The sequence below is a fragment of the Wolffia australiana genome, chromosome 12, assembly GCF_029677425.1.
Source record: "Wolffia australiana isolate 7733 chromosome 12, ASM2967742v1".
NCBI classification, from domain to species: domain Eukaryota; kingdom Viridiplantae; phylum Streptophyta; class Magnoliopsida; order Alismatales; family Araceae; genus Wolffia; species Wolffia australiana.
In genome coordinates this window covers 11439484-11450548 of record NC_135846.1, presented here as the reverse complement: position 1 = coordinate 11450548, position 11065 = coordinate 11439484, and the positions used below count along the sequence as shown (strand labels likewise).

The following is an 11065-nucleotide window of genomic DNA, read 5'->3' as shown; positions in this document are numbered from 1 at the left end:
AATGAGCCTCAGCAAGAGGAAGAAGGTTCTGCATGCCAGGGATAGTGTGGATACATTTAGACACCAAATATTTGAGAGGCTGAACATGTCAGTCAAGATTCCAAGAAATAATGGATACGATCTGTGCCCGCGTGGTTTTATAGATATAGTATTCAATTCCATTCAAAATTTTCCGCCGCAGGAATCTACTTTGTTTCATCCCTCTGAAAGCCATAGAACTCAACATTTATCCTCCAGCCAATGGGTGCTAACACTAGACAATTGGGAATACAACAAAAAAAGTTGAGGATCTCAAATAGTACCAAGAGGGAACTTTGATTAAGAACAATGAACTGATATACTAAACAAGTTCTTCCTATATGATAATGTGAATCAACTGCATGATTTGTGCATAGGTAAATATGTATCAAAATGTGAGGGTTTTGATTATTTATTCACGTGACATTGTACATCTAGTTTCATAAATCATATGACCATCTGTATAACCTTTAGGATGATGCTAGAAAATTAATTTTTGTTTCAGCAGATTATTCACAATGTTTTTAATGTTGAGGATAAATTAGATATTTAAAATAGGAAAAAGACTATAAATTTACTCCTATCCATTTTGTCAGTAGAAATTTTAGTTTCTTGATCAACATATATTATTATTGACAAAATACCTAGGTGTCATGAAAAAATAATCAGAGTATAAATTTTCATGTATATATTTATTTATATATATATTATATTCTGAAGAAGTTCAAATTTAGGAAAATTCAGCAGAAACTAATTGAATTTACTTGAGGTTTCCCCATATGGAGCTATGACATTGGATATCTGATTCTTAGCCCATCACAACTGAATGAGTTTGCATTTCATATGCCAGCCATCCAGCTTAATGAAATGAATGTTATTGAAAACATCTACTGCACATTATATAATATTAACTCGGGACAAAACATAAATCTTATTACAGATTCCCTCTATTTTTATTCGTTTTTTAGTCTTTTATGTTGTGATTGCTCTCGAATCTTTTTAGTTTTAATTGTGTCCTGATGAGATTTCATTAACAGTAACATAATCTCACACTGAGCCTAGTACAGGGATCTTTCTTTCTAATAAAGCGATTAGCATTCCTTGAATGCTACTTTATCTAACACAGTTAATCAGGACAGAAGGAAAGAAATTATAACCAAATTTACATTGGTGCAACATATACCACAGTTTTTGAAAAGCTATTATGGCTGACCCCTCATTCATTACAAATAATGAAACCATGTCAATGATGTCTAATAAAATTACAGCTCAACATGCATCTACATGGATCGAAAGCTTTACTGCATAACAAGCTGTCACCTTAGCGACATCCTGGATAAAAAATAAACTGAAGACCAGTACTTGAATCAATCAGATAAAACATGCATGCTCTTAAACTTGGATCGGTAGTGATCCTCATCTGTGACAACAGAAGGTATATTCCACGTTCCAAAGGAATATCCTGATTTATTTCCCCCTAAAATAACACAATCCAGGTGAATAGTAAGCAAAAAATAGAAGCATTCAAGCATATAAATTAAATAAACAGGGAACGTAGTGACCTTCTAACGTTGCTTCTTCACATCTTCTCTGATAGTTAAATGATAGGTCTGGACTCAGCTCCTTTAAGAGGTATTGATATTTCTCCTCAATTTGGGTAACGCGCTTTGCCTGAAACAATTGAAATATTTTTTTTAGGAAATAATTTTATGATCTGGAACAATGAGCAATGCTCACCAACTGAGGAGGTGCCGTCTGAGGACCATATAATCTAACGAACATCCTCAAAATATTGAAGTTATTTTCAATCACATCTTCCTGCAAGAGGCATAATTCATGGGAAACTCAGCAGACTAATCAGACGGAGATACTAAAACTTATTGATGAATGGAGAGGAAAATTTTTATCGTCGAGAAATCAAAAATAATTGAATGAAATAGAAAAATTACCTCATAATCATAGCTGGGGCACCCAATAGCTTGTCATTTCTCAATAATTTTGTAACCGTTGAGACATGAAACATAATAACAAATAGTAATTTCTATTATCACATTGGGATGAAAAAAATTTAGCATATCCCCTTAGCATTATATCCTTCCATACACAGGTCAGGATCCCAATCTCACCATACAACTCCCCTTTTCTTTTCATGCTTCACTTCACCTTCTTATTTGTGCTACGTTAGAAAAAGCCCAATTATATGGGCCTCGTGATATGACTCTGGCCCAAACATATCATAAGAGGAACAAGACAAATGACAAATGTGCACACACCCTGGCACATTAAAATTTTAACTAGATTCAAGGTGGGCAAGCTCAAGCTATAAATAAGTCCAAGCAACGCTGGACAGAGAGGGTCATCTTCTGGAGTACGAAGTCGTGTATGTGACTGGGAGGGAGCAGGGAGAGCCACTGGCACTTGTGTACTGGAGGAGTCTCGATTCGAACTCTTCCCAACCGTGACTGTTTCTTAATCTCATTTCTTCCCCTATCGAGTGATTCTGAGTATCTCTGTTGAAGTCATTCCTCTTCTTGGATTTTGAATTACCTCATTTGAAAAGTTTCTTGGATTTTGAGTTGATATTTAACGTAATGATCTTGGATCTTCATCAAGATCATTACACCTATGTCCATAGACCAAACTCTTCCCTTTTCTCTCCCTCCTCTTTCTTCTTGTTTTTGCTACTTAAATTTATTGTTTTTTGTTCCTTGGAAGATTATCAGTTTTGATGCCCTTTTTTCACTTAAGGAAAATTTTCATTGCGCTGAACTTCAACAAATTTGTGTCGAACCAAGCAAGGAAACTAATGGACAGAAACTAAAGATATTGACTGCATATTCCTTTAAAGATTGTATAGTTTTAAAAAGTTACACATTTTGGCACAAAATAGCTCATCAAAATAATTCATTAATTCACTAGAGGTAGCCAAAAAGCGAGGTGAAAAAGTGCGCAAAAAATATATCTGATATAAAGAGCGAATTATTGAATAGAAAAACTCACAGATCGTCTGATATCTCAACCAAAAGCTCTGAGACCGATAGGAATTCCATGTGCAGCTCATTGACCTTTCAGAGGGTGTGAGTGTTACCTCAGTACTTGCAAATTTGACATTGTTGAAACATAAATAATGCTAATTCTTTTAAAGATCGCAGGGGTTAATTTCATTCATGTATTATTAGGTCTAATACTTTATGATGATATTCTGATTGGAAGGAAAAAACCTTCAATTAAGAACAAAAATATTTGATATACAGTCAATACATCGGACTTATCTAATTACGATTTATTTTTTTATTCTCTATAAATACCTGCTATAATTAAGGTAAATGGGAATCCAGTCTTGAAGAAAAGGAGACATGTAATACGCCTTTTTTTCTCTGTCTCTAGCTTAACCAATCTCTATCTGCTCACATAAATCCTCGGTTTCCCCGGTTGTAATTGTAAACAAGAAAAGAACAATTCTTGATAGCAAATGAAAGAGATTACAGGGTTTTATAGGAAGCCCTAATGGGCTGACTAGAGAGGGCCCTTAATGGGCTAACAAGAGAGAGAAAATAAAGACATGTAATACTCAGATCAACACTCCCCCTCAAGCTGGAGCGTGGATGTTATCCACACCCAGCTTGGAACAGAGCTCCTCAAACCTAGGGGCATGAAGCCCTTTGGTGAAGATATCTGCAAGCTGTTCAGCGGACGGAACATAAGGCGTGCAAAAATCTCCCGATTCAAGCTTCTCTTTGATGAAATGGCGATCGATCTCGATGTGCTTTGTACGATCATGCTGAATGGGGTCATGAGCAATGCTAATCGCCGATTTGTTGTCGCAGAACAGCTGGACAGGAGAGGGAACTGGACACCGTAGCTCACGAAGAAGCTGGGTAATCCAAAGTGCTTCACACAGACCATGCGCAAGGGCACGGAACTCCGCTTCAGCACTCGATCGAGAGACCACTTTCTGCTTCTTGCTCCTCCAAGTAATCAGATTGCCGCCCAAGAAGGTGCAATACCCAGATGTGGACCGACGATCAACCACAGAGCCGGCATAATCTGCATCGGTGTAGACTTCAAGACGCAGGCCGGTATGGCGTTAAACAATAATCCACGGCCAATGGTGCCCTTCAGGAAACGGAGGAGACGATGAGCAGCATGAAAATGGCTCATGCGAGGAGTCTGCGTGAACTGACTCAGAACACCCACTGAATATGCAATGTCCGGGCGAGTGTGGGTGAGATAAAGCAGTTTTCCCACAAGTCTTCTATATGGGCCAGGCTCAGTAAGCTCCTCATCCGCATCGGCACCAAGTCGATGGTTCGCATCAATCGGTGTCGAAGTAGGCTTGGCGTCCTCCTTTCCAAGCTCACAGAGAAGGTCCACCGTATACTTTCTCTGACAAATAAAGATCCCGCTGGAAGAATAGGCCACCTCTATGCCAAGAAAGTACCTCAACGGGCCAAGATGGCGAATAGCAAATTCCGACGAGAGATACATAGCCAGCTCAGTAATGGTCGTCGTATCATCACCCGCAATAATGATGTCATCCACGTACACAAGAAGAATAGCGACTCCCCCTGACGTGGAATGGCGGTAGAAAAGGGTGTGATCACCATTACACTGACGGTATCCACGACGCTGCATGGCCGTCGTGAAACGACCAAACCAGGCACGAGGAGATTGCTTCAAGCCATATAATGCTTTCTTTAGGCGACAGACAACAGACTGCGGAGACGATGGCACTAAGGAAGTGTAGCCAGGAGGTAATGCCATGTAGATCTCCTCAGTCAACTCTCCATGCAGAAAAGCATTCTTCACATCATATTGTTACAAAATTCAGCCCCGATCCGCAACAAGGGCCAATAAGATCCGCACAGTATTCAGCTTGGCGACGGGAGCAAAGGTCTCCTGATAATCAATGCCATGTTTCTGAGTGAACCCTTGTGCCACAACCCGGGCTTTGTGGCGCTCAATAGAACCGTCAGAATTATGCTTCACAGCATACACCCAACGGCTACCCACGAGATGCTTCCCGGCCGGTAGAGGAACCAGATCCCACGTTTCATTGTGAGCAAGAGCTTGAAGTTCTTCCGCCATGGCCTGACGCCAATGCGGAAATGAAAGGGCAATGTCCACCGTCTTGGGAAGGGAAGTGGCATCAAGGGAGGTGAGAAGGGCATGATAAGAGGGTGAGAGGCGATGAGAGGAGATAAATTCCGCCAACGGATAGAGGGGAGAGGAACGGGAAGAGGGCAGCACGGCTAATGAGGAGGTGGCAGGAGGGGAGGAGGTTGAGGTAGACGGGGCAGCAGGAGACGAAGAAGGAAGCCGAGGCTTGCGACGAGCAAGGGTAATACCATAGCGTTTTTCAGGCGGGCAGCGACGGATAGGGAGCGGAGGAATCGAAGAAGGTGCAGCAGAAGGGTCGAGCGCAGGAGCAGATACTGGAGGAGGCTCCACAGGAGGGACTGAGACGGCGGCCGGAGGCGGGTCGGGAGGCACAATTTCTGGAGGAGCAACAGGCGGAGACACGTCGGGCGGGGCCGGTGAAGAGGGACGAGGGACGAGGATGAGGAATTCGAGTGGATCGGAGGGAGATGGGGACGATGAGGGTTCAGGAGAGGAGGAATAGTAGGAAGCAATTCATCAAACGTGGCATCTTTGGTGACGACGAACCGATTTAGAGGGTGGATGATAGCATAAATAGCCTTTTTGGGTGGAAGAATAGCCAACAAACACACACTTGATAGCACGGGATCCAGTTTATCACGACCAAGTTGGTGGTTGGGCGCATAGCATACACATCCAAATACACGAGGAGTAAGATGAGTTCGGAGAGAGAGAGTTGGAAAGGAATGCTGAAGACGGTCAATGGGAGTGGAGTAGTCAAGCACTCAAGATGGAAGGCGATTAAGAAGATGGATGGCGGTGGAGACGGCTTCCCCCCAAAAATACTTGGGCACATGCATATGGAAGAGAAGGCTCCGAGTCATTTCAAAGATGTGACGGAATTTTCTTTCGGCAACGCCATTTTGCTGTGGTGTATAGGGACAAGAAGTTTCATGGATAATGCCTTTGTCTTGGAAGAAGTTGCTTAACGTGGTATTAACGTAGTCTTTAGCATTGTCGGAGCGGAAGCGACGAATGGATATAGAGAATTGAGTTTGGATAAGGGAGTAAAATTGAGGAATGACACGAGATATCTCCGATTTGTTCTTCAAGAAATATGCCCACGTGAATCGAGTAGCGTCGTCAATAAAGATGCATAACCACCGAGAACCGGAAGTACTATGAATAGGGGAAGGCCCCCACACATGGGTGTGAATAAGGGATAATGGGGTCGAAGAATGAGAAGACGAGATAGGATACGTGGTACGATGATGTTTGGCAATTCGACAAGCAGTACAAACAAAACGGTCCACAGAATGGCCTTGAAAGAGTTTAGGAAAGAGACGATAAAGAGTAGCAAAAGAAGGATGGCCGAGACGTCGATGAAGAAGCCACAAACGCCGTGGAAGCCGAAGGGAAACTGCCGCAGCAGCAAAAGCAAGAGAACTCGAACAAGGACGAACAAGATAGAGCCCCTCATGCTCCTTAGCAATGGAAATCATCCTCCCCGACACCTTATCACGATAAAAACATGTATTAGGAGAGAAGGTAAGGTCTTGTTTCAAGTCGCGAACAAGGCTAGATAGGGAGAGAAGATGATGAGTAAGGCGAGGAACATGAAGAACTTTAGATAGATGCATAGAAGAGGAAAGGGCCACACGACCAATACCCGCCACGGTGAGAAGATCGCCGGAGGCTGTTTTAACTTTGGAGGAGCCAGAACGGTGCATAAGTTTGAAAGGCTCGAGGATTTGGGGTCATGTGGGCGGTGGCACCGGAATCAAGAAGCCAAGTGGAAGAGGAAAAGAATGGCCAGGAGGGGATGTAGATGTGGGAAGACTGGTGGACATACCTGCGTGGGCCAAGGAGCATAAGCCCATGACTGGAGGATCAAGCAAGCGGTGTAGACGCTCCATCTCTTCCGGAGTGAAGCTAGCGGGCGAGGCACTAGTCGGGAGAAGACCGTACAGCATAGGCACTTGACCCGGGGGGGGGCACGGACGAGGCGGCTGCAGCAAGGTTGCTCGGTTGCGCGCTTCCGTTGAAGCTTGTAGCACGCCTCTTAGAGTGACCTCGCTTCTTGCAGTAATTGCAAAACAGCGAAGGATCACCTTTGGAGAATCCTCCGTCCGAGCCGCCGGACCACGTGGCAAAGAGCCGGGTGGCGGAGTCGACGATGGGCGTGCACGAAGAGGAATGAGCTACAAGTGCCGGGCCGAAGTTCTGGGCCTGCTGAAAGCGGGATTCTTCAACCCGCACACTGTGGAGCGCATCCTTGAAGGTAGGACCAGTCTCCGATGAATAAGCTGAGCCCGCATAACTTCATATTCGGTTCAGTCCCATAAGAAACTGGAAAACCCGAAGTTGAAGAGTATATTGGCGGTCCACCGAATGGGGTTCGGGCGGCATGTAGTAGTCAATTTCATTCCACAACGAAATGAGCTCCGTACTATACTCCATGATAGACCGGTCCCCTTGACGCAGGTTAGCGGCCCGCTGTACCAATTGCACAGAGTCGCAATGTTGTGCTTCTGGGAGTGGCTCTCAAGTGCTGCTGCCCAGACCGCCCGAGCCGACTCTAGAGGCATGAATTCACCTTTAACACTAGGTGAAATACTGTCCAAGAGCCAACGATGAACTACCCCCTCAACGCCCAGCCAGTCATAATACTTGGGATCGGTCCGGAAGGTCCGTCTTCTAGAAGATGGCGATAAGACGCCTCTTTAAAGTTATCTGACGCATCTGGCGCCATTGCAGGAGATTGAATCCAGTAAACATACCATCCGGAGGCATCCGAGGCAAAGAGGATGGTCCAGAGGAGGACGACCACCCCGGCTCGAGAGGCACCCCAGATGCATGTGGCGAGATACCGCGCCGAGTCTGGCGTAACAGTAGAGGTCTGGGCTTCAACCGGGTTCGCCATGATGAAAGCAGAGTAGACCACAGTCAGGCGCCGAACGACGAGCGGGACTGCAGCGCCGAGACGCTGGCGCCGGACGGCGGAGCCAGGACGGTGGGAGCCAGGACGGCGGGTGCCGGACGCCGGGTGCCGGACGCCGGGCGCTGACGCTGGCGCCGGGACGGCGGGCGCTGGACGGCGGGAGCTGGACGGCGGTCGCTGATGGCGGGCGCCGGACGACGCCGCTGGACGGCGAGCGCTGACGCCGGTCGCCGGGCGACGCGAGCCGGGCGGCGCGAGCCGGGCGGCGCGAGCCGGGCGGCGCGAGCCGGGCGGCGCGAGCCGGGCGGCGCGAGCCGGGCGGCGCGCGAGCCGGGCGGCGCGAGCCGGGGCGGCGCGAGCCGGGGCGGCGCGAGCCGGGGCGGCGCGAGCCGGGGCGGCGCGAGCCGGGGCGGCGCGAGCCGAGGGCGCGAGCCGGGCGGTGCGAGCCGGGGCGGCGCGAGCCGGGCGGCGCGAGCCAGGAGGGCGCGAGCCGAGGCGGCGCGGGCCGGGACGGCGGGCGCCGGAGCAGAAGACGCTGGGACAGCGGATGTCAGAACAGCGAGCGCCTGGGAGGCCCGGAGCGAGACGGCGAGAGACCGGAGCGCGAGATCAGGCGGTCGTGAGAACCACCGAAGATCGGAGCGCAAGGTCGAGCCCAGGAAACCCAGATTAGGGTTAGGGTTAGGGCTCTGATACCATGTAAACAAGAAAAGAACAATTCTTGATAGCAAATGAAAGAGATTACAGGGTTTTATAGGAAGCCCTAATGGGCTGACTAGAGAGGGCCCTTAATGGGCTAACAAGAGAGAGAAAATAAAGACATGTAATACTCAGATCAACAGTAATAACCAAGATTATAACAATTGGCATTCAGGTCTCCCCATTTCCTCCCATCTTCCATCTTCATCCTTTTTAAAACAGTCACATGAACTTAAATTTAAGACAAATGGAGTATGCAATTTATCTCTTGAATTTTATTCCTAAAAATGTCATATTTTCTTTGCACTAAAAGATCATTTGGTTAGACCTATTTGTCATATAGCCTGTTCTGGGTCCCACAATCAGTAATTAGTTGAAGAGGGCCACTAAACCTTCGAGAATAGGAATATTTTCCCCATCGATTTTTCTATGCCCTTACTTTCTCTTTTTATCCCCATTTGCTTGTCTACTCCATGGTGTCATGGCAGAAGCCACACCATTCCACAGCTAGAGAAGAACTTAAAGAATAAAGACACCATTGCAACATTGTGTCAGAGCTTTTCACGGCACATGAATCATCTTTCCAAACTTCCTTCATGTTTCTTCAAGGGAAGCAGGAATATTTTGGCCACTCTTTTGAGGGATAAGGATCCTCATCCGAAGCCTGGAGTAGAAGACCTGACCGAACCCTGGAATTAAATATTCACCCTTTAAGTCCATTTTGAGATGGAAAAAGAGAAATGAGCTAGGACATCCTAATTCTTCAAACATGGATATTTTGACATCATTCACACCTACATGATAATACCTAGGGGCAACTGAACACAGACTACTGATAAGTCATGAGAGAGGACATATCAAAGCAAAAGGAGACATCAAGCTTTGATCGCACGTGCGAGTTGAGGCGACACGTGCGGGCTTTTAAATAAAACACGGGATGGCCTATATAAAGGAAAGGGGGGAGCCATTGGCGGGCATCAAGAAATTAGTTACGAGAATCTCAGTGTGGCAGGAGATCCTCCTCGCACAAGCTGTTGAGGCTGATCCGGACGACAGCTTCTTCTTCCTTCCAGGGAGTTTTCCCATTCTATCTGGCTTTGGTGTTTGGTTTCTCACACAACAGTGGTCTCTCATTTCGTTGTTCTTGGAACACTCGGATCTGGTGGAACATTATATCTTTCCTGTTGAAGAAAGAGTCCAGATCGATCTCTCTATTTGATTTCGCATCGCGGATCTATCACATTGTCTTTATTGAGAGTATTTTCATCAGTTTATATTGATTACGTCCCTCAGATCTTTATCTATCACCTATATGGTGAGAAGTTTTACCAGTATCTTAACAGATACATATATATGACGTCTCACCTGGTCAAGGAACCCAAAGATATCTCTCATTGTTCTTACATCCAAGGCTAGATTTAATGAAACACAATCTACTGAAGTGAGTTCATGCATCTGAAGACAATCAACCAAATCTGCAATGCTGACCATAGGCTTCACTCTAAAAGATGAATCAAATATTTCAGACTTCGTATATAGAGGAATGAGACTCCTCCAAGGAGATAAAGGGTACTGCCCAGAAATGAGCCTTATTCATCACACGACACAACTCAATCAGTAGAAATTATAAATTCATAGAAAAGACGTGAGTTTGGGAAGTACAATACCAGAGAAAATAAATAGTTCCATAATGAAACAAGTACTATAGTTTTCATGAGGAAGGCTGCAGTTTCTAAATCAAGGAACTAACCACAAATCAGCCAATACAACACCACACAGAGGCTCCTAGGAATCAATAGGCAAACGCTACACTTCCTAGCTCACAAAGCTCAGGGCAATGCCACACCCTATCTGATTCATACTCTGTTTATGACTTGGTCAAGGAAATATGGGATCTTGTCGATCCACAGATTGAGTTTCATGCTCAGCAACGACACGATGCAGGAGGACGAACCACAGATTGCTGATCTTGTCGATCAGACAGTGACTCTACTTCGAGGGGACCACACTGCCTTGGACTATGCAAATGAGTAGCAGACCTTATGGAAAAAAAATGACTTTTATCCCCACTGACAGATAACTCTGTTGATTGACAGTATGTCCTCTGTGATCGAGTTTATAGGTACCTGAAAGGACTTCGATCAGAATTTGAAAATGCCCCAGCACAACTGTTCAATGGGAGCATAAACTGAATTTTGAAGATATGGTGGCTCAGATTCAGAAAGAAGGTCATCTTGGTGGGACAGCTGACCATACCACTGTTCATAATTCTGCTTGTCATGTCAAAACACCCCAGCACTCTAATGG

At 45.7% G+C, this 11065-nt stretch overlaps 1 protein-coding gene across 1 annotated transcript in view; it reads right to left on the bottom strand.

The window, feature by feature from the left end:
- Positions 1-1150: 1150 nt before the first annotated feature.
- LOC144710374 (ATP synthase subunit B) overlaps positions 1151-11065 on the bottom strand; it is a 48068-nt gene continuing 38153 nt past the window's right edge. The window contains exons 10-14 of the mRNA XM_078584115.1: positions 3019-3083; positions 1968-1980; positions 1756-1836; positions 1581-1689; positions 1151-1495 (exon numbers count right to left, since the gene is read on the bottom strand). Coding sequence (XP_078440241.1) covers positions 1386-1495; positions 1581-1689; positions 1756-1836; positions 1968-1980; positions 3019-3083 — 378 coding nt within the window. The 3' untranslated portion in view covers positions 1151-1385. The remainder of the gene's footprint in view (positions 1496-1580; positions 1690-1755; positions 1837-1967; positions 1981-3018; positions 3084-11065) is intronic.